This window comes from Bombyx mandarina, chromosome 18 (assembly GCF_030267445.1).
Source record: "Bombyx mandarina strain Sakado chromosome 18, ASM3026744v2".
Lineage (NCBI taxonomy): Eukaryota > Metazoa > Arthropoda > Insecta > Lepidoptera > Bombycidae > Bombyx > Bombyx mandarina.
Genome location: NC_143224.1, coordinates 6,096,649 through 6,124,423, shown reverse-complemented (window position 1 = coordinate 6,124,423; position 27,775 = coordinate 6,096,649). Strand labels below are relative to the sequence as shown.

General features: G+C 34.7%; 3 protein-coding genes and 1 long non-coding RNA gene across 6 annotated transcripts; 1 reads left to right on the top strand and 3 right to left on the bottom strand.

The window, feature by feature from the left end:
• Nucleotides 1–578: 578 nt before the first annotated feature.
• Nucleotides 579–9,864, top strand: LOC114239259 (uncharacterized). The gene is made up of 5 exons (XM_028169380.2): nt 579–1,176; nt 1,810–1,958; nt 2,988–3,066; nt 4,861–5,067; nt 6,253–9,864. Exons 1-5 carry the CDS (start codon nt 880–882, stop codon nt 6,346–6,348), a joined length of 828 nt encoding a protein of 275 aa, XP_028025181.2. The 5' UTR covers nt 579–879; the 3' UTR covers nt 6,349–9,864.
• Nucleotides 8,737–16,944, bottom strand: Obp4 (odorant-binding protein 4). 2 transcript variants are annotated; one of them, XM_089734614.1, is made up of 5 exons: nt 16,797–16,944; nt 16,220–16,387; nt 15,416–15,533; nt 14,772–14,857; nt 8,737–13,926 (listed from the first exon to the last, which is right to left on the bottom strand). In XM_089734614.1, exons 1-5 carry the CDS (start codon nt 16,803–16,805, stop codon nt 13,909–13,911), a joined length of 399 nt encoding a protein of 132 aa, XP_089590740.1. In that variant the 5' UTR covers nt 16,806–16,944; the 3' UTR covers nt 8,737–13,908. The 2 variants fall into 2 exon arrangements, with proteins under 2 accessions (XP_089590740.1, XP_089590739.1); XM_089734613.1 differs by having other exon boundaries at nt 16,686–16,815.
• A 2,061-nt stretch (nt 16,945–19,005) lies between these two features.
• Nucleotides 19,006–26,274, bottom strand: LOC114239305 (general odorant-binding protein 72). 2 transcript variants are annotated; one of them, XM_028169455.2, is made up of 5 exons: nt 26,038–26,274; nt 22,125–22,200; nt 20,305–20,393; nt 19,642–19,753; nt 19,006–19,154 (listed from the first exon to the last, which is right to left on the bottom strand). In XM_028169455.2, the coding sequence occupies exons 1-5, from the start codon at nt 26,089–26,091 to the stop codon at nt 19,066–19,068; spliced, it is 420 nt and encodes a 139-aa protein (XP_028025256.2). In that variant the 5' UTR covers nt 26,092–26,274; the 3' UTR covers nt 19,006–19,065. The 2 variants fall into 2 exon arrangements, with proteins under 2 accessions (XP_028025256.2, XP_028025257.1); XM_028169456.2 differs by lacking the exon at nt 26,038–26,274 and adding an exon at nt 22,355–22,384.
• LOC149500960 (uncharacterized) lies at nt 22,681–23,997 on the bottom strand. Its single transcript, XR_016324561.1, has 2 exons — nt 23,679–23,997; nt 22,681–23,423 (listed from the first exon to the last, which is right to left on the bottom strand). It is a non-coding gene; the product is annotated as an uncharacterized LOC149500960 (long non-coding RNA).
• Nucleotides 26,275–27,775: the final 1,501 nt, after the last annotated feature.

Here is a 27,775-nt window from a genome sequence, read left to right as displayed (position 1 = left end):
TCGAAGGCTCTGAAACGTCAGCCGTCTCAGTACGGCAGCCCGTCAGGCCGCCCAGACGGTACCGCTGGTGTCCCGGAATACCCTGCTGGACCAGAACCAGCCTGCCGGGTCGGGACGCGATACACCGCCAACCGGTTGCTCTTTCTTATCTCCTTGGCAGCGCGCTAGAGTGCTGGTAGCGCGCCACGCGACCTCTACCCTTTAAGGTAGCCCCTTGAACTTCACCGAGGGGAAGCCACCACCTACAGGGGCCCGAACGCACGAGTGTACTCCCTCTTCCGGCCCCCGGCTCGACGGCGCCGCCGGCGGAGATATGAGTTTTAAGGTCTCAGTATAGTTACAACGGCTGCAAAAACCCTTCAAACCGAAACGCATTACCGCTTTACGACAGAAACAGGCAGGGTGGTGGTACCTACCCGTGCAGACTCACAAGAGGTCCTACCACCAGTAATTACGCAAATTATAATTTTGCGGGGTTTGATTTTTATTACACGATGTTATTCCTTCACCGTGGAAGTCAATCGTTAAGTATATATTTGTTTCGAAAAATTGGTACTCGCATGCGGGATTTGAACACCGTTGCATCGCTAGATACGATAGCACCGGACGTCTTATCTTTTAGGCCACGACGACTTAACTCGGTTTCGATTTTAGCTTAATGAACCTCAGTAAATTAGAATTCTTTTTTTTTTTCATTTTGGTATTTCATATTTCACTTATTTTTTAAATCCTTGTTGTATTTCTTATGCTTGTCCAAGTTGACATTCAAATAAAAAAATCACTATGATTTGACATTTTCTGTCGACTGTCGAATCTACCTATCCATTATTTTGATTGTGCGAATTACGTATAAAGTTTTTCAACGATAAAATCTATAAAATGGATTTCAGGATTAAAATATATCTATTTATGTCTTGTTTGTATTGTTCAATATTTCCAATTTACGGTGAAGATGTGTGCCTGAAAAAAAGTGCGTGCGTTTGTGAGTTTTCCAACGGCACCGGAATAGATTTGTCTTCGGCCAGTAAATCGACATTTTTTTCTGCTCAAACTTTTGAAGTAGCTCCAGAAACAAATGCGATTGAACTTAGTACATATTACTATCATCCTTGCTATGATATACTTCTAAAACCGAATTCTACAACTGTTAACAATACTTGTACAGTACCGACAGCCGTAAGTTACAATTTCAAAAAAATAAACTATAAAAGAAATGTTTTTTATGTTTTAAATAAACGACACTATCTTTGCTATTAATATCATATTTTGAAACGTTTAATTTGGTTTAAAGTGTTCTACCGATAATACATCAATATGCACATAATTAGGGAAAACTGGTTTTTCAATCATCAAAAAACGTTTCATCGCTACAAGGTTTTTTAGCGATCAAACTGTAACTGTTAATGGCAGTAGTAATCTTTAAAATATATTTAAGGAAAAATATTTTAAAGATGCAATATTTTCCTAGCTAATAATTCATTTTAGGATGAATGCAGTCCTTTATGAGTGACTACCTACTACCAGGTGGCCATCCTTTGTCTATAATAAGATATATTCGAAAACTGTTATACATTAATATAAATTCAGTAAATAGTCAAATTCATGTTATTACTTGAATTTGAGTATTATCAAAGAATTAATGGGCAAAAATATGTTCTTAAAATCTGCATGTCTTAATTGTATAAAATGTATCATTTAATCTATTCTACATACATATATGTACATACAACAGTAAAAACTTAAAATTAATATTTTCTTGTTTTATCTGGCATTAGAATTTAGTGGAATGTACTCTTACTACTTTTTCAGATTTGTAGACACAGAGAAGTGCTTCATGCTGTTGATGGTACACCAGACACATATAAAAAGGATCTAAATGTGTATGATTTAATTGGCAATACTGATAAATCGGTATTTAGTGCTAAAGGAGATGCAGTAGTTTACACTCATGGTCCATCGTAAGTTTTATTAGTATTAATAATATTCCAAAAAGGCCTTTGGTAGTATTACAGCTAGATGTGTATAGGTTAAGGTGATCACTCATACCTGACTATAACTCATGTACTTTGTAATTTTTTTTATTAGAACTGGATCTTTAAAACACACTGTCGACATCACTTGTTTTTCAGATAATATAAGATCTAAGAATATAATGACTAAATTTATTTTCAAAATGTATTGTTACATGTACTAGTATGGTTAAGCTTCAAGTAAATAATATGAAAAATATGAATTTTCAATAGGATTTGAGTAATTCTACTTTCAGGCCATACTTGTAACATCACGTTTTGGAAAATTATGTAATTTTCACTTAGTTCCCACTAGTTTATCTTGCCTGTATTATTGTACCGTTTACAAGTTAGATTATGAAAAAATATATGTTTTAAAATATGCTTCTTTTGTAAATGTTTTTAAAATAAAACTTTTGATTAATTCCATTTTTAATACTTTAATTAGGAGACTAAGGCTATAATATAATACTAAAAACATACAATAAAAAGAAAAAAATGCTATGCTAAAGCTAAAAACAAGATAAGCAAAATACCCAAATAATATGTGGTAAGTTTATATACTGTTGGAGTGGCAGTGACACTATAGCAGCGTAATTTATAACACACTAGAAGCCTTGCCAATAAATTCTGTAAACTGTATACTGGAAGCAATTTATAAAGTTGCACTAGTAGGATTGTGATAAAATTTTGCACCGGCATTCTTTTTATAAATTCATCTCTCTGCATCCAGATGGACCTGGCACTTGCTATGAAAATTCAGGGGTTGCTAAGAAATTCGTAAAAATTACTGAGCCTTTATTTACAAACTGGAATATAAATTAAAGCTATTTACCCATTTTACTTCTGAAAATAATTAATGTAAATTAGAGGAATAAATGAATATTAAAAAATACCATTCAGTAGTAAATAAAGATTTAAACAGGTGCTGTATTACAATGTAATTAAATTTCAATATTTAAAATTTCAATGTTACAGAAATACAACAGTTCTCCTCATTTGCTCTCTGTCTGATGGTGAATTGCAAATTTTCTCTTTAGCAGAGCCTAATAACCTTGTAAGTATTCTTCACTTGAGAAATAAGAAAAATGTATAATCTACACTTTGCTTTCAATGTTACCTAGGAAAATTATTAAAAACATCTAAATACTTCAGCTACATAACATCTGGTAGCTTGTGAATGTTAAGATGTACAAAGATCCTAACCAAAATAGGATTGTGTATCTGTTTATATAAAAATAAATTTAGATAGATAATCAATGATACATTTAAATTTAGGACTTCTATCCTTAAGTTATATTCTTTAGTACTATAATGCTGTCTACCAGAGCAAAGTAATAACAGATAGTCATTAAAAGTTTTAAGGTTTAAGAGAGCCGAAAGTAGATAAATCAGATGCAGTGTTCCGATTAAAATAAAACAAAAACTTGCTATTTGGATATCTATGTGAAGCTTACTGACTGGATATAGTTATTGTTACCAAACTACTTTTATATTATTTTAAGTAATATTTCCCCAGTGGTCGAATATTGTCCAGAATCATAATCAGTTACAGATACTAGATTTAAAAATTCTTTCTTTTGTCATATGTATTTTTCTTGTAAGGGTACCAAAGTAACATTATTCATTTATTGTGTTTATTGATAACACCAAAGCGGTCACTAGCTACAAAGAAAAAAACGAAATTGGTTGATTAGCAGAGAAGGAAGTGGAATGAAATTGTTCTGTGTGTGTTTTTTATTGGGGTTGTGAGTTGTTACAAGTGGTTAAGTAGTAACTAGCTCATAAGACATAACATCTAACTTAAGACACTAGCATGAAGACTCAATTGTATTGTATAATGGCCGTTACACACTTAAATCGAAGCAAGTTTTGAAGTCGTTGTGGCCTAAAGGATAAGATAAGGAAGAAAGGATAAGAAAGGATAAGGTGTATTCGTATATATGCGATGCAACGGTGTTCGAATCCCGCAGGCGGGTACCAATTTTTCTAATGAAATACGTACTTATCAATTGTTCACAATTGACTTCCACGGTGAAGAAATAACATCGTGTAATAAAAATGAAACCCGCAAAATTATAATTTGCGTAATTACTGGTGGCAGGACCTCTTGTGGGTCCGCACGGGTAGGTACCACCGCCCCGCCTATTTCTGCCGTGAAGCAGTAATGCGTTTCGGCTTGAAGGATGGGGCAGCCGTTGTAACTATACTGAGACCTTAGAACTTATATCTCAAGGTGTGTGGTGCATTTACGTTGTAGATGTCTATAGGTTCCAGTAACCAATTAACACCAGGTGGGCTGTGAGCTCGTTCACACATCTAGGCAATAAATAAAAAAGTGGGTACTTTGCGGAGTAAAGATCCAGCATGCCCCATCACACGACTTACCACTAGTAAATAAGGAACGCAGTACGTTAGTATAATATTCGGATAATGCTAGTGCCCTTTTTCTGGTGAATCATTTTTTCGCCTTTTACGACACCCACGGGACCAGATATGGTGGTACTATCTTAAACAACATTAGGGTAATTAGTTCGTTTAATTGTGGTGACAATTAATATTTTATGTATTAATTTTTTTTTTATTGCCCCTGTAGGCCGAGAGCGTACGGCCCACCTGATGGTAAGTGGTCACCGTCGCTCATGGACGACAGCAATGCCAGGGGCAGAGCCAAGCCCCTGCCTATGTATGCATGCTTATACTCGCAAATGTTTAATATTCACTTTGTTCATGGAAATTGTAAAATAGATGAATAAAAACAAGGATTTTTTGGTGTTTTACAAAGATTAAACATAAAAAAATGTTTGTAATTATATAATTTAAAATCATAATTAATAATGTATTGTTTTAGGTTCTAGCTTTCTACTCGCAAAGTGCTTGTTTAAAGCAAATTGATTCCGGAAGATCTGTTGGCTCGACTTTGTTAATAATATTCTTTTCGTTTGTCATATTTTACTTGGTCCTCGGAGTTTGCACCAAGAAATTCCTGATGGGTGCAACTGGTGTGGAAGTTATACCCAATCTAGGATTTTGGACAGATCTGCCCAATCTTGTTAAGGTAAGTGAAACTAAAGAGCAAGAAATAGCTGAAGTTCAATTAATTTAAATAGGCTAATTGCAATTCGACATTCAAACCTGTATCTATTTTACTCATGACACTCGTCATCGTGAATCCTACCAAAGCTCTTCCGCCGCCGCCAGCCGTAAGCCGGTTCCCTAATGGGTCTATTCCAGCCTATTCCAACTAAGCTTCAGTGACCCGTACGCCAGTATACGAAAGTCGACATCTAAGCCTAAACTTATAAAATGTTTTTTTATTTATTTTTTATTGCTTAGATGGGTGGACGAGCTCACAGCCCACCTACACCAGGTAAGTGGTTACTGGAGCCCATAGACATCCACAACGTAAATGCGCCACCCACCTTGAGATATAAGTTCTAAGGTCTCAGTATAGTTACAACGGCTGCCCCATCCTTCCAGCCGAAACGCATTACTGCTTCACGGCAGAAATAGGCGGGGCGGTGGTACCTACCCGTGCGGACTCACAAAAGGTCCTACCACCAGTAATTATGCAAATTATAATTTTGCGGGTTTGATTTTTATTACACGATGTTATTCCTTCAGTGTCGAAGTCAATCGTGAACAATTGATAAGTACGTATTTCATTAGAAAAATTGGTACCCGCCTGAGATTCGAATACCGGTGCATCGCTCAACACGAATGCACCGGACGTCTTATGTATGTACTTGTTACCAGTGTGTACCAGTTAATAATGAAATTCTTTTTAGAGAAAACAAGCTAGCAAAGTATTTTTTTATCAACTTATGGGAAAGTTACATGGTGTATACCTTCAGGACGCTCTCATGTAAATTTTGGGGTTTGGCATTTGAATCAGTTTGCATAGAACCCTTCGTGCATACTGAATCTCCTCTAGATTCTCAACAGAAAAGGTACCTTAGTATCAAAGAAAAATTAGTTAATTGCTGTTTTTCTTACTAAGCACACCATGCTTCAAAGTCCATGAAATGCAAAACATGTCTGACTCAACAGCTCTGACATTCGGCGATGACGGTTTTACGGTGGAAAGGTCGAACTCCAACCCAACCCTCCTCTTTTTTCATCCGGGCTTGAGTCATCATTGAGTCATTTCATCTTTCATCTGCAGAGTTAATGTTAATTGTCTAAATTAAAATTATTTAAATGTCTATTGTGTCTTATTAATTATATGAAAATTTCCTTTTAGGATGGATGGGCATTTATGTTAAGCGGCTTCAAACTGCCAGCTCGTAGCGCTGGGCCTACACTGTCGCCTGACCCCAACAGCTATGACAGCATATAACATCAGACCGACGAGCCTCTATCCGAGGGGCACCTCGTGCTCATCGAGTGAATCTTTGATGAGCTACATATTAAAGGACATTAGTGTTGATGTGCTAACAGATAAACATTGTAAACATTATACACAACTACAGTTATTTCGAATATGATCTGTTATTTCAAGATGTTTTATCCTTTAGATTTTACGTACAAAGAAAAAATTTTGAAATGTATTGGTAAGTAATCAAAATAACACGTTTTTATTAATACAAAACAAATAGAACTATGCTATATTTCCTTTGCTTTTTAAAACGATCAAATCAAAATAGTCATACAATGCATCAACATTTCTTGTCTTTGTGTGTAGGCGTATGCTGTTTTTAGCGCCATTAAAAAACTAGACTTTTCAGATATAAGAATTTTAGACACGTTTTATTGTTTTAATTGAAGCCGGCTTATTACGGCACGGGACCGGTTTATACATTTTCAATTCCCACCATGTACTATGCCTAAAGCGTCCGACGTCTAAAGAGCAAAAGACTGGTTTCACGATCAACGTATAATAATTAGTATTGTGGCATAGAAAGCGGATCTAGAGTTTTATGACGTCTCGTCAAATATAACAGATTACAAAAAAAAAACGCGACAAATAAAGTGTAGCGAGTATGCGTACCGTAATAAGAATAACTCGGACTGAGTTACGGACCCTGTGATACAGTAATTAGAGTCGTTAATTGCTTGGCCTTCGTGGCGAAAGAGTAATCTCTGTGTTGATCTCAACAATGCGATGGACTCTGCGTTGGTACGAGCTTTTATAATATCCATCTCATTTCATCTTTTTTTTTTGTAATACAGTAAAAGAAACTAGTCAATAAAATTTCGGGAAGGCATTTAGCCGCAACACAAAAAAAGAAGTTTTTTTTGAAAATGGAAAGGCTATATTGTACATGCATAATTTCACAGCTCGTCAACGGGGCGGATAGCATTGCTCGTTAGATCGAATTTCAAAATGTCATTGTTTGGTAATTAATTCTTCAATAAAATTCTTTCTAGCGCAGTTCAGACTGGAATTCTTCATTAGGTGACAAATACACGTTTATATAAATAAAAAATAGCCGAACAACAAAATAATGTTACAAAAAATTACTTGCGTTTTACTAATGAACTAGTAATTAAGATCAAGGTCGTTGTTTCGTCTCCATCCAGCCTATTTCTATGGCAGTCGTGCAATCCGGTTTCAAATGGTAGAACGGTAATTAGAATAAAATTGAGAAGTTTATTTCTCAAAGTTTGCAATGTGAAATCATTCAGCCGGCGTGCTTCAAACTTCTAGTTTAGATGTAGTGAGAAATTATTTTCCTTCGGGAAAACTCGGATCTTTATCGGGATACGATGACACCCGAACTGTCAATGAATGATCGTATTAAATAAGTGACATTTTCATAATATTATTATTATGGACCTTTATTGATTAGTGTCAAATGTCAAAATGGATAATGTCATTGTATAATATGGAGATGCTACAACCATAACAATTATTATTTAAAACGGTATATTTACCAGTGTATTATACGAAATGAGTTCCCGAGATTTTTATGTAATAATTGTTATGTTCGGGATGTGTGAATATAAGTTTCGTCAGTATACGCAATATCTCTGCCTTCAGATCTGTACTTCCTTATTAAGTCTAGGTACTTTACTATTTTAAGTCTAACGTCATCTTTTTCCATCAGCATTTTCGTATTATTAGTAATTTTCTTGAATAAAAAAACCATTTGGCGAAGTATTCTTCTTAGTGAAAAATCACATCCTTTAAAATTGCTTTTATTGTAGGGACCTGTTTATAAATGAGATGAAAGTTATAAACCATTCGTCGTATAACTGCATAATTAAAATCATCAAGATCTAGATAGAATTTCTTGCGTGGTCTACCCAGCTTAATTTTGTTTGTGTTAGTATTTTTTTTATTTCTTTGTTCTACCTGGTTCAAAATTTTTCTTATTGTTGGTCTAGATGTGCCCGTTGCGTTCAAAATTCGCTGGTGAGCTTTGCCGACATACTCAGAGTTGTTGTTATTTTTGAACTTGCTCTTTTCCGATATGAAGTACAGGTAAATATGAAATATAATTCCTGGGACGGGATTTTCTTACCGTTTTCGAGGTTTCGGTGTGGCTATACAACAGTTTTATAAGTAATCTGAAAATATGATTAAAACTACAGCGAATATTTTAATTGCGTATTATCCACTCTATATATATATTGGTCTGCTGTTGTGCCTTACGCCTAGGGCTCTAAGATGGGTAGGTACTGAAGCTATTTGAGAGAGTACGTTAAATATGAATTTTTCCGAAAAAATACGAAGTAAAATCTTTTCTCACTATATCTATAAGCTGTTAAAATGATTCATCGACTTTATTTTTTTACTTTTTTTAGGCTGAATCTTAGCAACACCTTCTATTGATCATAATCGTGAAATATTTTCGCAGTAGCACCTATATTTGTTAAAATTATGTTATGATTAATTATTTACAATTAATAAATCTTGAAATCTCTTCCTACATTGTGAGGGTGACGATATAATTTTAAATCGCACCACGCATAAGGTGTTTCACGGTCGCGGATAAAATCATTTTTCGACTTAGTACTTCAGCCACAATATTATTATAGTTATTTCGCATTTCATTATTTTATGGAAGTTTCAGACATGAATATGTGTCGACAAGTCCAATGTGACTTATCTCTAGGTCTATGTTACCAAATATTGCTCTCCCGTATCATTTGATAGGTTTTATAATAATTATTTTGATGGAGTCATTTTAATGATTCATTCATTCTTGGCAATATATGAATTGACCAATAAGGTTTTATTCTGTTTTATACGATACCGTCATTCTCATCGCGTATATTGCCAATATCCGAAGCTTCTAGAATTTGTAAATACGTAAATACATAGCACATTGCATTTTTTGTAAACCAAAGCAGAATCTTGCCCCTCTAGTGTCCCTATTCATTCGCTCGTTAATTTAATACATTTACTTCTATTTAAAAATATTTTTACCGTTTAATCTCGCCTTCTTTATTTTCACGAATCACGAGAATTGTAAAGTACTCCCATCATTTAAAATAATTAAATAGAAATAAAAAAAAGCGAGATTAAATGGCAAAAGTAGTTCTAAATATGTCTATGAAAACCGAAGAAAATGTTATGTTTAGTTTGTGTTATAATGTGTATCGTAAAGAAAGATCGACACAGCTATTATTGCATTACGAAATAACGTAGTGGTACTAGTACTAAAGAAAATAATAAATATCTTCTGGACTCCTGATATATAGGGCGGCACCAGTTTAGGCCCATTGCACTCCGCCACTATTAATAAAGAATATATTATTAAATATTTTACCTTGAATTGTAATTTCAGCGTCTATAATAAATGTCTTTAGAACCTTTATATTATTGTGAATTGTGAGACTATACACATATACAGTTGTAATCATGTTTTGGATTTTCTTTTTTAAATAAACCACTTTATTTTTATCAGTATTTATTTTTATCTGTATATTGAATCATGATTTGAATTAGTAGTCTATATTATCTGACAAGATCGAGTACCTAGTCTGTCATTCTGAATATGAAATGAAATTGTCGTAGGGTACTGTACAATTGTCGCATTCGACCGATTCGCATTCATAACCAATAAGAACTGTCGACAAGCGAACGAAAATCGTGACATTACGAAATGAAAATCGTCGCGTTCTCGAATGACTAATATATTTTGCAATATTTGCTGATACAAGACAAAAATGATTTCGTGTTATTCTTACATAAACGAAAGATAATGTCCATGTTGCATGCCGATTGAGAGTAATAATACCTACAATGATACATAATACATAATAATACATAATATATAATGCATAACAATAATAATACATACAATAATAATATAATACAATACAATACCTTGTGATTGAATTAAGCCGCTCTTTGTGCGTATAATTTTTATTGTCTCATTTAGTTTTAGACTGTATGGACAAAGAAGTATGAATATACAGACGTTTGGTCTTATTGCTTGTGCGTGCTCTTAAATGCAATAACAGCAATTTCGTATTTCTGTAAATCTGAGCCGAATCAACGGGAATTCCGTCATAAATCAAGTATGTTATCGCACGTAAATATGTTTAATATATATTCAGTTCATAATAATGTATTTTATGTAAACAAATGTATGCTTTTAAGTTGGATGACGGCATTCTCTTTGTGATGGGCTCCGGTATTTAACCGCTTAACAACAGCTGAGCGGTGGGATCATTCACCCAAAAATGAAATTGAAAAAAAAAACAAAAACTTCCCTCTTTTGAGTGTTTGTATGATTTTCATTTACCCAACGCTTTTTGTAGTTATAGTATAACGAATGTAACATGTTACAGTATATTTAAATAGAAATTTATAAGTAAAAAGGATCAAAATTTTCAGAATGAACATAAATGCTACGATTGTCGTGATGACGTAGCAATTTTAGTCTTTTAGACCGGATAATTTTAAGATAAAACATGTTGAGTGTTATTTGCAAATTAATTGGTAGATTCAGTTTCCTCTATATATCCTTTCCATCTTTGTCATATTAATTTACAAATATAAAAATCTAGTTCTGTATTCGATAAAATAGTTGCACGCATAAGTCTTGTTAAAAGATTCATCATTTGTGAACAAAATAAAATCTAGTAAAAAGCGGACAATTCGTGTTAAGGATGAATAGCGAACTTAAAAATTTTATATGATTAGGATTAAAAAAATTTTTGCGATTTAAAAAGACAAAATTTTCGTTTTTGGACAATGTGATTTTCAAGTACTTTTCTATGTCTTTTTATAAAACAAAGAACGTATCTCAATTTGTTTTATTTATTTATTTATATATATTGCATATCATATAGGCCGTAACGAAATCTATCTTGAAGTCGTTTAACAAAAATTGTATACTAACTTAACATAACGCGAAAATAATACAATTTTTGGGTCTAAATGCCCAGAACTAAAGTAAGTAAAGAGTAAAGTAGGTAAAGAACATGCGTCAACAAAAGTCGCATTGGTGGCCTATATGTAGTAGGTACTGTTTCGAACGTAGAGACCTACCTAAATGTTCTGCATACCCACATACGGATTTTTTTTATTGCTTAGATGGGTGGACGAGCTCACAGCCCACCTGGTGTTAAGTGGTTACTGGAGCCCATGGACATCTACAACGTAAATACGCCACCCACCTTGAGATATAAGTTCTAAGATCTCAGTTTAGTTACAACGGCTGCCCACCCTTCAAACCGAAACGCATTACTGCTTCACGGCAGAAATAGACAGGGCGGCGGTACATACCCGCGCGGACTCACAAGAGGTCCTACCACCAGTAGTCCGAATATTGTAACTTTTAAATAGAAGAATTACATTTTATCGGTAAGTACAACTTTATAATTTTAGTGCTTTTTTTGTGTTACGTACATAAGTATTTTATAGTAAATCGCAGGTTATATGATTATGATATCGAACCGTTTTGTTAATATCAACATAAATTGATGCTTATGCAAATTTGATGTGCAATAAATAACATCGCTTTGTGTGTGAATTTGTAGTAACGTAGCGAAATAGCGGCTAGCTTCTGCAGAAGGAACCAGTCGTATTTTTAGAATATTTTTTTAAATATAAACAATTTTAATGTCGTGTTTGTGAACTGAAATTTTTAAAAAATATGTATAATCTGCAAATACAAAATGTCACTTTTATAGATGTGGCGCTATGCACAAGTTCAGTGGCTTTTAATATACTAAAGCATATTATTTACTATGCACCGCACCTAGTTACTAATGTGACAAAAATGACAAAAAATGTTAAAGAGTTTATAGTTTTTATAATATTGAAAAAATGAGTTTGAGACACTTGTACCTTCCGGTTCGTCATAGTTTTCAGACGGTATACAAACTCAAAAGCCCCTCAGCCTCTCTCTGTTCACAAACATGACAACAAAAAATGATGGCCTCATCATAATATTATGTAACATGGTTCCACCCTATTTGGCAAAATCCGTAACTCATACAAATGTTCAAATCTTGCCACCGCATTCTTTATCAAACTCACGACCGTTGCCCAAATACTCTTATTCTTGTGTAACTCGTTAATTATTAAAGCCCTATTTGACATTTCACACACTAAGTTTTAGCATTGAAATTAAAGTGAAATTTATTCATGAATTGATAGCAAATATTTGGGAGAATTGTTTGTTTTGGTACTAAAGTTGTGGGAAATGCAAACTGGTGTTTCACCCTGCGAATGCAGCTCTGTTTTAGTACTAAAGTTGTGGGAACTTCAAACTGGTGTTACACCCTGCGAGTGCTCACTCGATATCAATTCTATTGTTTGTTTAGACTTCCGAATTTGATTTAAATAATTCCTTCAAGTTTCAAAGTAATAAGTCCGTAGCTGTGGTCAACAACCTCGCTACCTTTGGTTATGCGGAATCCACCATCGATCTACTTACTAAATATTTACCAAACTAGAGTCTAGTGAGATTTTACGCAAACAACTGTCGTACAAGCCTTTAAATTTTTTGTTAAGCGAGTTTTAAATGCAGAATCAAATACCTAACTATATTGTTAACCGACAAACGTTGCTTCGGTTGTGTTTAGTTAGTATAGTATTAAATTATCCTCTCGGCTTGGAGCTTTTCATTTATACATATTATTATAATCTGCATCGGATATATTTAAAAATAATAATAATTAGCGTTCTTTAAGTACTCCATTTTTGTAGTTTTAGTTTTAATCATCTGTCCATAGGTTATTTTGCATTTGTTGTAACATTACTGGTGTTAATTTTTTTAAATAAATTTTTGTTTTTCATTTAGTGTTTAGCTTATTTTCCTTATATTTATAGCTTATTTCGGGCATCATAAAGGCTTCTGAATTCATCTTTATAATTTGCTTTTTCTGTAACGTGATATAAGATGAAATCTTAATCGCTCTGAAATCACGCTTTTGCTTCAATAGAAGAATTCATGTGTATTTATATTATAAGAGTTGTTGTAAAGCACTCACGCACTTAGATCGCCTTAGCGTATTTTGTGATAGTCTTAGCGCAAGTACATACATATTATAAATTATTCGATCTTTTAAAGATATTTCGTATGTAATTCTATCAGTATGATATCTGTTTTATATTCTAATAATACATCGTACGTCTTCATAATTTTAAAGATAGAGTAAATACGGATGGATATAGACATGGAAAAGTTTAACCAAAATTCTCTAAATTGGTTAGTGGTATAGTATTTATAATATCAAGTTTATCAAGGTCCGTTTATATTTGTATGAAATTATATCAATTATCGCATAAATCTTAGCCATAAAATATATAACTTTAACTATATTTTGTAACTAATATCTATTTTGTAGTAAGTACTACTTTATTGTAAAAATGGTTTTTCGAATGTACCTATATAATAAAAAGAATGATTCGCAAAAATTTTTATTAATTAAAAATACGTAGACATTATGTGGAACATTACTTATATTAAGGTAAGCAATCTGCTTGAAGGATTCAGAGCTGGAAGCCGAACTGAAACACAAACGGTACATACGTAAAGTTGCATGATGTTCAGTTGTTTCGTCTAAATCGGCAAACGTATATAATGCTACAGGCGTTCATAGATATTATCAGAACTCGAATGTAACCACCCATTTTGAGACAAGAGATTGAGGTCTTATTTGTATTGTAATTGTAAATGCAGGTGCGTTTGGATCTAATTCGTGCAGGCTCTAAATGTTCTACTATCAGTAAATGCGGTTTGGCCATTATGCCGGTCAACCAAGAACGTCGCTACTCTTTCTCCGCTGAATTCCTTACTTGGTTTTAACGACATACACTGGAAGCTAATAGATTCTAAGCTACCACACTGCCCCAGATATGTACAGAACACAACCTTCGCTTTTATGTTCATTTTTGATGATAGTATCATGGGTTATAAAATGAGGCGTTTAGAAAAATTGTGTAGTATAGATGCATAAAAACTGTTGTTAAAACTGTTAACGCGACGAAGCAACAAATTTAAATGGTAAGGCGCGAAGATAGGTAAAATTGTCCTATTTGTTTTTTTTTTATTGCCGCATAGGCAGACGATCATACGGCCCATCAGATGGTGAGTAGTTACCATCGCTCATGGCCGTCAGCAATGCAAGGGGCAGAACCAAGCCGCTGCCTACCGCTTAATACTCTCCACAAGCCTCGTTTGAAGAAGAACATGTCATAGCAATCGGGAAACACCGTGGAGGGGAGCTCATTCCAAAGCCGGATGGTTCTGCAGCAGTCGTACTGTCCGACTTTAAATTTAGTTGAAATTTTGACCTCATATCTGATTTAAAGCCAGGTTTTGAACTCTAATACTAAGAATAATAAAAAGATACCTGAGGCGCTGCCTTGGTTAGACATTTAGCCAACAATAGACTTCTGTCACAACCTTCTTCGCCGTCGCCTATATTCTCCTCGTTCACTGAAAGTAGCATTGTACATGACCATTTGTATAAGGCTGGGATATGACTGTAGTGTTTTCTATTTATTTTAAATGGATAACTTCGATCGTAAACTTGAAGGGGCCGCCAGTGAATCCGAAAAGGAGAACATAGAGAATCAGAGAGAATGGAATTTAATTGATGGGCCAGTTATTTTATATTAATTAGACGTAAAGTGTGAAGAGGCACCGACCACGTTTAATAATTGAATAGTTAGTGGCATATATATTATGACCGTCAGCTCAGTTGTAGTGCTTCCATAACAAAGTACATTTGGAACTAAGAACACTGTAATTTCTCAGTATACGACTATGATGCGGCCACATTATCATTGATGCAGATATGAATTTAACAGGTATTTGAGTGCGTAAATATATTTGCTAAAACTGCATTCAACAAAAATATGAATAAAATGTCATACGATTTGCATAAAAATAAATAAGAATGTAATTTCTAGCAAAACCGATTTCAAAGTGAAAAGTTTAATGATATTGGTGCTCATCGTAGATCAATATTAAATAAGTCTGTTAAAGACTAACCACTTTTACAAGAGTCAAACAGTTTGTTTGCATTTTCCTGTTTCGTCTTGTCATCGGAAAAATCTTTTGTTGATGATTCATAGGCGGCGTTTATATCATACATTCCTTTGCTGTCCAACTGTAAATTTGGGATGATTTTTAAACATTTCACGTTGTAATAAATTTCCACATCCTGATAAAATAAAACATTAATCTATTTGTTAGTTTCGGCATATCTCCGAAAATACTGCACTGAATTTTATGGGACTTTCAGTGGCAGATAGATTAAGTTATAAAGAGCGACTGATTATTATATACTTATTTAAAAATAATTCCGCTAAAATTCAACAACGATAAGAATTTGTGAAAATTCAAATTTGATTCAATTAGGAAGGTATGATCAAACGTGTAATAGCAAAAAGTGGCTAGCATTAGAAACCTAGTTATTTTGATAAAATTATAGATGTTTTTTCGAAAATGCTCGAAAAGTGAAATTATCTGTATGAGGTAGGCATTAAACTAAAAACAGCACTGTATTTAGGTAATGTAAATATCAGATGCAACTCAACCTCCGCGCCAAAATGAAAAACAGTTGTGCCAATCTAACTAAAACAAAAGAAATAGTAGACATGTGCATAAAATATAAATAATTTACTTTGTTTATTTCTTTACGTTGCAACATAATAATAATAATAATAACATAATAAGTTTTTTGAAGCACTGATTGCATTTGTAATGATTTTTGACAAAGCTTGAACATACACGCACATTTGTGTCTGTTGACGTCAGACGAAGCATAATAATCAACTACCTACAAAAACTTACCCAATTACATTTTTTAAAGACACACTTCATTAAACATTTAGCATTTTTGCTGTCTGGTAATTCATGTTTGTGTATCATTCTGAGCTCCTCAGTGGTAACAGGATGATCTTTGCTACATTCGATTGCTTGGCCTAAGAACCAAGCCTTGATCTCTACGTCCGTCTTAGCCTGTTTTATTTTCAACCATTAGTATTAGCTATTCTTAAAATGTTTCCCTTTTAAGAATAACAATTGTAAGACAGCTATAACTTGAAAAGTCACATTAACGAAACGATCTAACGACATTATTAAATGAAGCAGCTACATAATAATATTATATCAGTACGATCAAGGAATATTTAGTATTGAAATATGCAAAGCAAGTAACATTTAGTTTGTTATGAATAAAAAATCTAACAGTTTGAAATTATTGTGAATTACTTTCTTGGATATTCTTGGGTATTTTAAAAGAATAAAATTTACTTACGTAAGATCCACTAATGATAAAAAAGCTAAAAAATATCTGCAGCAACATTTTCGTTTCTAATTTCAAAACATATTCACAATTTGAAACACTGGTTAATCATTTTATACTTACGTTGGTCATTGTAGTTTGATTTTATCATTTGAACTCTAAATAATCGAATCGTAAAATTCCAAATACTAATGACCTATTTAAATACCATTATAATGAAATAAAGTTTCTGATGTATTTCCATTTAAACGTATATTATTTTTTGATAGCTCTAGATGATAACACGAGCTCGGGGCTCAATTGGTCTTAAATGGCTACCGTAGTATACTGACGTCACTACTGACGTCATGTGGCGTTGAAGTCACATGGCGTCATGTTTTAGCGGTAGGCAGCGGCTTGGCTCTGCCCCTGGCATTGCTGAAGTCCATGGGCGACGGTAACCACTCACCATCAGGTGGGCCGTATGCCCGTCTGCCTACAAAGGCAATAAAAAAAAAAAAAAAAAAAAGTCACAATGTAATAACCACTGGCTCTTTCGCCGGTACCCCAATCGAAAAGTATGACTGTTTCTCCGTTGAAATAAGCTACCATCACATTCCAGTGGTGGTAGCTGTCAGTGCGCTTTACTAATATGGACTTTATTGTATTACACGGTGATTCCTTATGCTTTTGCCCTCATTAAATATGGTTTGCTCCCGAGGGATCCATCTATCTAAGTCTATGGCTGTTTATGATATTCACAAAGAAATGCTAGAATATCTTTTTGGCTTTTTCTGTTTCACCAACGCTAAATAACGTAACTTGGCTTTGTGTCGAGAGGGTTTGCAACAAAGTGCTTTCATGGAGCAGAAACTACTTTCTAATTTACTCATAGTTGGTAAGGTATGCTATGCTTTGCATACAGGATGCAGATCAATCTACTGCTTCGAATATCCTGCCTAATATCTTTCCATTTCATCTAGTTTCAATTAGCAAAAAATATATATATATTTATCAGTTATTCCTTAATAATTTTTGTAATCAAGTAAATTAACACTGATACTATTTTCATAGCTATGATGCCATAGGTATCTAATGGTAGAAGAGCAAGGTATAATCCAATACCTAGGTGTAGGTTTTGAGTGTGCCCTAAAGATACTGCCGTTTTCATACATTATTAATTACTTTATCCTATTAGGTACTACTGCCCCCCGAATGAGTAAGTTTTAAAATGTATATGTTCTATATAAGTGACTGTACCTGTAATAATGAATAGTTTGGTTCGTTCATATAGAGCGTCATTTGTGTGTGCAGCGACATGTGATATAAAAATTGCAAGATAATGGATTATTATCTTTAAAAAACATGCCATTAAATGTGTGTCCAGACGGAAGTTGGTAGCGACGATGACTGTATTTTTTACTGTAAATTATTATTCAACAGCATTTATGTTAGATGAACGGAGCGACCTTGTATTAGGCATTTGGTGAGATTGAATTGACGTATTCGCGGGGCGTTCGGTTTGGAATACTTTTTATTTTTTTATTGCGTAGATGGCTGGACTAGCTCACAGCCCACCTGGAGTTAAGTGGTTACCGGAACCCATAGACATCTACAACGTAAATACGCCACTCACCTTGAGATATAAGTTCTAAGGTCTCAAGTATAGTTCCAACGGCTGCCGCACCCTTCAAGCCGAAACGCATTACTGCTTCACGGCAGAAATAGCCAGGGTGGTGGTAACTACCCGTGCGGACTAACAAGAGGTCCTACCACCAGTAGAAATGATGTATTCTAGATAAATTTCTAATGATAATGTAAAAAATAGTGCTTGACCTGAAACTTATTATATGATTTTTGATATGGTGCTACAGAATTCAACAAAATGTTGCGTGCGAGTATTTTCGACAAATGAGTAATACATACATTGGCTAATAGTCACAGTGGAGCTTGACTGGATTGCAATAGTAAAACTAAATGTATTCTCATTGAAGTTGTACAAATATCCAAATAGATACACAGGTGTAATAAATGCTTTTGGACATTTGATTTTGATACTTACAACTGCACAATTCCCACATTCTAGTCTCAGATTTAAAATTTTAATTTATTCGGTTGTATTTGAGTATTTCAATTGCGTGCTATTGAAATCGAGGGATGAAATGAAATTAAATCTATCGACTCTGCCCATATAGTGGCTCAGTATGCCCGTCCCGACTCAGAAATATTTAGTCTGAAAAGTGGTGGACTTTGTTAAATAGTAATTAAAAAATACGTTTTTAATTATGTAGCTTTCGCGCCATTTCAACAACTGAATTGGACATGAGGAAAATGAAGAATGAAAAATATCAAGAAAATTTTAATCTTTATTACGTTCTTAACGCGAAGAACATATAACATTAATATTCTAAAATTATGGAAAGAAAAATACACTAGGATTGTGGTTGTAGATACATTTGGTCACGTGAAATGATGCATCGCACACGTCTTTGTAGGAATCCGCTGAAATAATGACGTAAAGAATAAATGAAACTATCTTATTACAAATCACTTCACACTTCATACCGACAGAAAGTCATTTTACGCCTATGAAAATATACAGCTTGATCCAGATTCGGATAAGCTTAACAAACGTGCACCATCATGATTTAATGTTCGAAAACGAAAAAGGGCATTTATTTTTGACACAGATATTGACACAGACAGTGTAGTGACATGTTTTGTAAATTGATAACAAAACAATATAGCACAATATATTGCTAATCCATATTTCATTAACAGATACCATTATCGCCACATTGATAGGTTGATAGTTCTCCGCATCAGATCGATAGAACGCTATTTGGAGACCATCTATCTAGTCGTAGTCCGCAACAAAATGCTTATTGTGAACCGGGGAAAAGACAGTCTACATTTTCACATCACAACTACTAAAACAAGGACTATATTATCAAATTCCTAAGAATAGCACGAACTGCATTATACTTACCGACTTTTCGACATGCTACTATAGCCTCTTTTGTTGGCTCTTTCATTTCATCTGGCAATAATAGATCGGCTTGTTTCATGGCAGCCTCAAAATTTAATTTTCCATTCTTCATCTGCGAAATAAATTTTCGAATAGCTGTTAGTAGGATTTATAAACGTTTAAATATTGAGATATATAATTATTAATAAATGTTCTTTCTATACACTATTAAATCTATTCTGGATAATGTAAGACAATGTTATGTTACAAGTAATAAATAAAACTCAAAATAACGGAGGGATGGGGGGGGGGGCATTATCTGTTTTTTGTACTATTGTATATTGTATATATTGTAATGTCATAAAATTTGTGATACCATACTATAAACAATGTTCATTTTATACTCTAAATATAAATTCAACTATAAATTGACAAAATAGTCCAGTACCTGTTTCTGTATTTCTCTTATATTTGTCGATGTAAAGGTTTATAGTAAACAGTTACTTTTCCCAGTAAGGTTTTGCACAAGAAAAAAAAACCTTAATAACAAAGACTTTCGACCACTAGACGCAGCATGTTTTTATAATTTTTGACCATTTTGTGGTCATCGTGTGAGAAATTTGTTGGATGCGATTATTTTACACCATATATAAAAAATAATTTATTTAATAAAACTATACTTACCGTATTTGCCATTTTCATTATACAAGCAATGTAGCATTTTACTTCATTTTCTTCTATGAAAACTCCATCATTGATGGGGTTAATCTTTTCTAAAATGTAAAGGTAGTGTTAATATGATGTCATTACATAATAAATCCAGTATTGCAACGGTTTTCGAATAAAAGTTTGAAGTCGTCGTGGCCTAAAGGATAAGACGTCCGGTGCATTCGTGTGTAGCGATGCACCGGTGTTCGAATCCCGCAGGCGGGTACCAATTTTTCTAATGAAATACGTACTCAACAAATGTTCACGATTGACTTCCACGGTGAAGGAATAACATCGTGTAATAAAAATGAAACCCGCAAAATTATAATTTGCGTAATCACTGGTGGTAGGACCTCTTGGGAGTCCACACGGGTAGGTACCACCACCCCACCTATTTCCGCCGTGAAGCAGTAATGCATTTCGGTTCGAAGGGTGAGGTAGCCGTTGTAACTATACTGAGACCTTAGAACTTATATCTCAAGGTGGGTGGCGCATTTACGTGGTAGGTGTCTATGGGCTCCAGTAACCACTTAACACCAGGTGGGCTGTGAGCTCGTCCACCCATCTAAGCAATAAATAAAAAAAAGAAAATTACTAGCTGACCCGGCAGACTTCGTAGTGCCTCAATCGATAAAATTAAATAAAAGACTTAAGCCTTTGTAAAAAATAAACTTAAAACAAAGAAAAGGAATCCGTCCGACGGGGGACACATCAAAGAGAAAACAAAATTGTTATTTTTATTTAATTCCGAGCATTTTCATATTTATCTACCTTTTAAACTTTCTCTGGACTTCTACAAATAATTCAAGACCAAAATTAGCCAAATTGCTCCAAATTGTTCTGGAGTTTTAGCGAGACTAACGAACAGCAATTCATTTTTATATATAGAGAAGAAGAAGATTGTTATTAATATTCATTAAGTGTTTTTTTTTGCATTGTAACCTAACCTTAAATTGGAAGTTAACAAATGCCGTATTGAAAAGACTGCTGCCTATGATTATGCAGTCTGTTCGTAAATTAGCAGTGCTGCACAAAATATACATGTTGTTATATTGTATTCTGATGTTTCATATATAATGCTTTCAGTTTGAACGGTAAATATATTTAAATATTTACATAAATTAATATCGAATTAAATCTTTAAATGCTCTCATTTAAGCGCAATAGAAGTAATTTTAACCTAGTAGTTTGGTAGGTAGCGTTACATATTTGAAGTTGACAGTCAATGCCCAAGATACAAAGTGGTGTAGGCGTTCCTGAGTACATCACATTATTTTTGAAAGTTGGAGAGAACTTCGTTAGTTTAAGTGACTAATGGTTGATTGATAGAAATTGTCACAAAACAAAAAACCTTAAGTATCTGGATCTCGACATAACTAAATAGATCTTTAATTAAGCTCTTCAAAAACTAAACTCCGATACACCGTTAACTTTAAACTTACATTTATATGTCAATCTTAAAACACAAGAGCGACAAAGATGAAATTTAAACATCAAATGTAATTCAGTACTTTAAAAACTCACTATCAAATATATCATCAAGTTTAAGAATACAAAGTCAAGAGTCGAACGCAAATTACGGTCCGCAAGAGTTTACAAGCGAGCAATATTTAGTAATCAAAACGGACATATTATCGTCATCATGAGAAATAGAAAGAGCTGAGGGGACACGATGCTACCACACGGCAGTTTTTCGTTTTAAATTTAAATCAGCTGCCAAATAAAATAGAATACATTTATTTGTAAAGCAGAAAAGTAGGTATATTATGTAAATATAAATGCATACGAAATCTTACCGTCATCGACATTATTTTTCGGTTGACATGATTTTCTCATCATCTTTCCAGTATTTTTAATCTGTTTCATAGTCATCTGTAAAGTTCGAAGCTAATTATTTATTCTAAAGTCGAATAAAAATACTGTATTCAAAATCAAGAATTAATTTTGTTAATTTGTATATAGAAAATTACAACTATAAAGTTCCAAATTATTTATTAAAATTCATTTATTAAAAAAACATTAGTACGTATGCGCATTGCATTAACCCTTAATCAAACACGGAACTTTTTGTGAGATAAATTAAAAGTAAGGTTGGTTTTTAAGTAAAATAGGTCCGTAGATTCCAAAAATCTTAGTGGAATTTCGAAAAAGTGGAGGGAAGGGGGTGTTTTTCGGTGGGAAATTATTTCCCCTTATTCGTATTCGCAAACACAAAAATCGCCAAATGGGAAAATAGTTCCCGTTATCCGTTACCACTTAAGATTGTTTTGGAGTATTTTTTAGACTAGTTAGTACCTCGGATTTGCCACAGATTTTTGTAAATATTTTTTTTTAGACAATAAAAAACAATAATTATTCAGAAATATTTCATTACTTACTAAGCTTTACAAAGATACAATTAATAATAAGTACTCTTATACGTATAACATATATACTATGTTTGGATGAGATCTTTATCCAGCAGTGGGACAATAATAGGAAAGAAAAAAACACAAAATAGGTTAGATAAATTACTGAGAAGGAGCAGCGTGAAAAGATTTAAAGCATATTTTGGCACACAGGGCTACTTGACACGTTGAACACTGTATATTGGTCCTCTTTTCTATTTTTTTCGTGCTACAAAACCTGCATCTCTTATAAGTTTGTATTACGTCCGGCATGTGAATACCCACATTCATCAGACGGATTTCATCCGGCACTCCGAAAACTCCACCTTTTTTGTTTTTATAAACGACACTTTGGATGTTTTCTTTTCTGGTGGTGTAGCTATTGATCAGTGAACGTGCTAAACGCAACCTGAATTCGCGATGTCCATGCAGCGTTGGTATATGTGTATGATTGTAGGTGATATACGCATTTATTATTGAGGCGTCAAAAAAGAAAAACAAAAGTCTCATCCAGTACTTCCTTGACTTTCTGTCTGAGCATCTGGTTGGTCTAGGTGTACAGAAGGAGAATGGATACTATTTTCGTAACAAGGATCGTCTTCTTCATCGCATTCGGACAAATCTGAAAGATCCGCTAAATTTTCTATGCATATTTCGAGTTCTTTCTTTGAGAGTGGTCTTTTATTTATTTTTTCCATTTTGAAATAGCTGAAAATCATAAAAAATCATATATAATAACAAAATAAAAAAACCAAAACATACAAAGTGATTCCCATTGGACAGATAAACATTTTATATATATAGTTTGAATTTTTTCATGTCAGTAACAGACAAGGGGAAATAAATTCCCACATTTTAAATAGTATATTTTTCCGTCAAATTATAACGTTATCAATGTTATTTTACAGCCAAAACCTTGAAAAATGAGTCTAGTTTAAGTTGACAATAAGTTCATGTACTTACCAGATTTTTTTCTTAACAATTTCCAAAAAAATAACGTTGCACTCCGACCACTTTCAAAAAAACGGGCAATTTTTGACTTTGACATTAGCTCACGGCGACTTAAACTAACCGTCACTAAAGTGCTGCCAAACAAAAAAAAAAGAATTACATCCGAGATTTATTTTGTTAAGACTGGTATTGGTCAATGTTGCTGTTTATGAAAAAAGAAAGATTTTTGGAGGTGGGAAAATACTTCCCGTTATTTGATTAAGGGTTAAGACACGAATATCTCGTCGAATCCGTCGCGGCGTCGCTTTGCGAGGAAGGACTCTGCGATTAAACTAACCCATACACACAGCCCACTGAGTTTCTCGCCGGATCTTTTCAGTGGTTCTCATTGTTTGCTTAACATACTGAGACCGTTAATATGTGTTAAGCACGTGCTTATTGGATTTTTGGAACGAAGTTCCTTACGGCAGGCTTGGAGGAGATAGGGATTTTGCTGCGTGACCGAACTGAAAAAAATGTTATACTAAAAACCGTAAGAAAAAGTCCATGGAATAAGGCCTTGTTTTCCGCACAGCGATATTTCACCGCGCGATTTTTTTCTCGTAATTCTTCTTTTTTTTATTTTTTATATGGAACTTCGTTCCTATCCGGTGTCCCACGACACCACACATATATTTTTTTTTAAAAACACCATTCATTATACGCACGAATTAACTAACACACTTAGCTAAAAGTATAAGTGTTACTTTATCCCTAAAGAAGGTAATTCGAAAACGATTTGATTTTAGTCTTATAAACAAGATTTTTGTAACCATGACAACAAAAATGATAAAACGAACTAAATGCTTCTTGAATATACGTTTTGCTTATCTAATTTATGGACACAATGCTAATGAAATAGCAAGATAAAAATCATAATGTATCGTTCGGTAGCATCAAAATAAATCTTCGTATATTATACTGGCTAGAAACACTTCTTGTGGTAATTGTTTTCACAAAAGTAAAGTTTTATTGAGACCAGTGAACTCTGGCCACGCTTTGCTTTGTCTATTGCAAACTACACGAAATATAGGTATTGTTTTTATTTTCCACGCACACACACCAATGCCTAAACACTTTATTCTGTTTTGGTACTCATAGTATAAAAAAAACCCATGTGAAACAAGAGCAGCTCCAATTTTCTAGATACCACAAAAATATCTTTAACAAAGACATTGAATTTGGTCGGTAATTAAACTGATGATATAGTCAGGAAAATCTAACACTTTAGTCCTTCAGTGGGTGGGCCCCTGCTATTTTTAGCCAGGCCTTTGTCATTAGCCACCAAGTCCCACATATCCCGAAACCCCTTGTAGGAGCACGGCTGCCGAACTGCAGTCACCCGCCGGCGAATCCTCGAGGCCCTGGTGCCCGTGCTGTAGGCATGGTCAGATCGGCGACACGGCGTGATCTCTTTCCACCTCACGCAGGTCCTCTCGGGGCATGACTGCTTCGGGAGGAAGCCTGTGGAAGGTCTGCAGGAGAGAGCCACATAGTCTGCAGAGATATTACTGGTGGCATATCCCGGATATCTGAATGATGACGCTCAGCACGCATTCAAAGCGTGCCCGCGTTGGGAGCACTCGCGGCGAGATCTCATCGCGGTGCTGGGGAGGAATCTCTCTTTGCGGGCTGTCATCGCCCGCATGTAATAGGACCAGAATTCGTGGAAGGCCATGGCCAGGTTTTGCGAGCCGGTCATGGCGTTCCGTAAGGCTGAGGAAGGAAGTGGGATCCCTCTTCGGCTCCTGAGCGAAGAAGGCGGAGTGCGCGGCACGGGCGGTGGAAGCTCCAGTTCATCTGTTCCGGGGCTGTCGGGTGCCGGGTGCGGAGGCGCCCGGTACTCGGCGTTTTGCGGTACCGTGGGCTTCGTAGAGTCGGAGTGGTGAGGCTCGATGGGGTTTAGTCGGTAGTCGGTTTTGCGGGGTAGCTCTTGCGTGGCTGACGCCGTGCAGTGCCTCGCGCGCTTTTCTCAAGGCGTAGTCTCCCGGAAGGAATTGGGAGAAGAGGAGGACCCCTGTCTTCTTCTTCTCCCTGTTCTTCTCTGGAGGCGCCGGAGTCCGACATAACCCGGTCTTTTACCCCCTCGACCGGGTATCGGTAAACGCATTCCCCAACGTTAAAAAAAGGAGGCATGGCCACCGGCCCGATAAATAAATAAATAAAAGGCCAACCACTTGACCGAAGAGGCAACATTAAAACCGCAGTGGTAGAAAACAGAAAGGTATTCTCTGAAATTTAAAATTTCATTTGTTTTAACAATATATCTTTACTAGAAATATTTTGCTGTTAAAAAATAAGATTTTCAAATTTGAAATCAATATTAACTCACCGTTTCACACAAAGAGATTAAGATTAAAAACTTTGCAATTACTATCAATATCATTTTTAAATAATCGGAAAGTTATTATATCGAGAGGAATCTTTTATAGTTTTGTGGAAGCCTTGATCTTGACTGAACCATTTATAATGTCTTTAAATGCTTAATTATTAAACTATGCTGTGAAGTGGTTAACACCATTTTAGGCTTGATGTGACAATGATTTTCGACTATGTTAAATTACGTTACAACATGCATAAGTTCAGTCGAATTACCATATTGTCTACCTGTTTTAAGGTTAGAATCCGTTAATTTTGGTAATATTTATTAACGAACGAGCTAGATTGGGGAAATTAGCTATGGGTGAAGCTAGCTGGGAACCCCGGTTAGAACGAGCTCTCGTCTTATTTTTAATGATTACTGGAGTCCATAGACACTTATACTATGCAACTTACTTTTACTCGTGGTAGGACCTCTTGTGAGTCCGCACGGATAAGTACCACCACCCTGCCTATTTCTGCCGTGAAGCAGTAATGCGTTTCGGTTTGAAGGGCGGGGCAGCCGTTATAAGTATACTTGAGACCTTAGAACTTATATCTCAAGGTGGGTGGCGCATTTACGTTGTAGATGTCTATGGGCTCCGGTAACCACTTAAACCCGGGTGGGCTGTGAGCTCGTCCACCTATCTAAGCAATAAAAAAAAAACTATATACAATGTGCGTGCTATGACCCATCTTGAGCGTTCCAATGCAATTGAAAATTGGCTTGCAAGCGGCTACATTCAACTTTCTTCATTTAAAGGCCTTAGTAATCACTTTGCACCAGGAACTGCAAGCTTACTTAGTTGGTTTTAAAAAAATTGTGGACTTTAAGCTTGATGAATAAATAGTGTCGCCGTGTAATGGTACTTGCACTCACATAGGCCTAATCATCATCTATCGACAGATACTAGACTGAGTTTTCCATTGTACTTACTTATTGAGTGAACAAGCTAATGGGTATTCAGCTGTTAATTAAACGCCGAAAATTGTAGACATGACCATATGAATTCCGCCAAGTACATTGAAATTGAGGTTGACATTTCAATTATATTGTATAACGGATCTGCCGCCTGCTTCGCGGTCTAAAGGTAGGATGGTATATACCCGTGCGGGCTATTCAGTAATATCACAAACAAGCGCTATGACATGTCCCTCTGTAAAAGAAGCTTGTGGAGAGTAATTAACGGTAGGTAGCGGGTTGTTGGCATTGCTGTAGTCCATGGGCGACGGTAACCATACACCATCAGGTGGACCGTATGCTCGTCTGCCTACAAGGGCAATAAAAAAATGCATGAATCTTTTTAATAAACGATGTTATTCTATTGTAAGAATTGGTAGGTCGCCGGGGCCAGTGTTTTAAGTCTTCTAATAATATTCATATTATAAAATTACAGAATATTAAAAAAAATTAGAACTATATGGATAAAACAATGGTCACCATATTTGATGCCCCTTAATCAACTGATCATTAATTATCAACCTACTAGTTAATTTGTAAAACGCATTTGTCGTCACGTGTCGACTACTAAGTAATGGAAATCAACTAGTGGCATTTAAAAAATTGAGCTAAGATTAAAAAAGATCTAAATCGAGAAAATTATGTCTTTCAATGTAATTCTATTATTTATTTTTTTAATAAAAGTGTAGGGAATGTACTTTTGCTTGTGACATGTATCCGGTTTCATATAAAAAACTACATGTCTTATTGT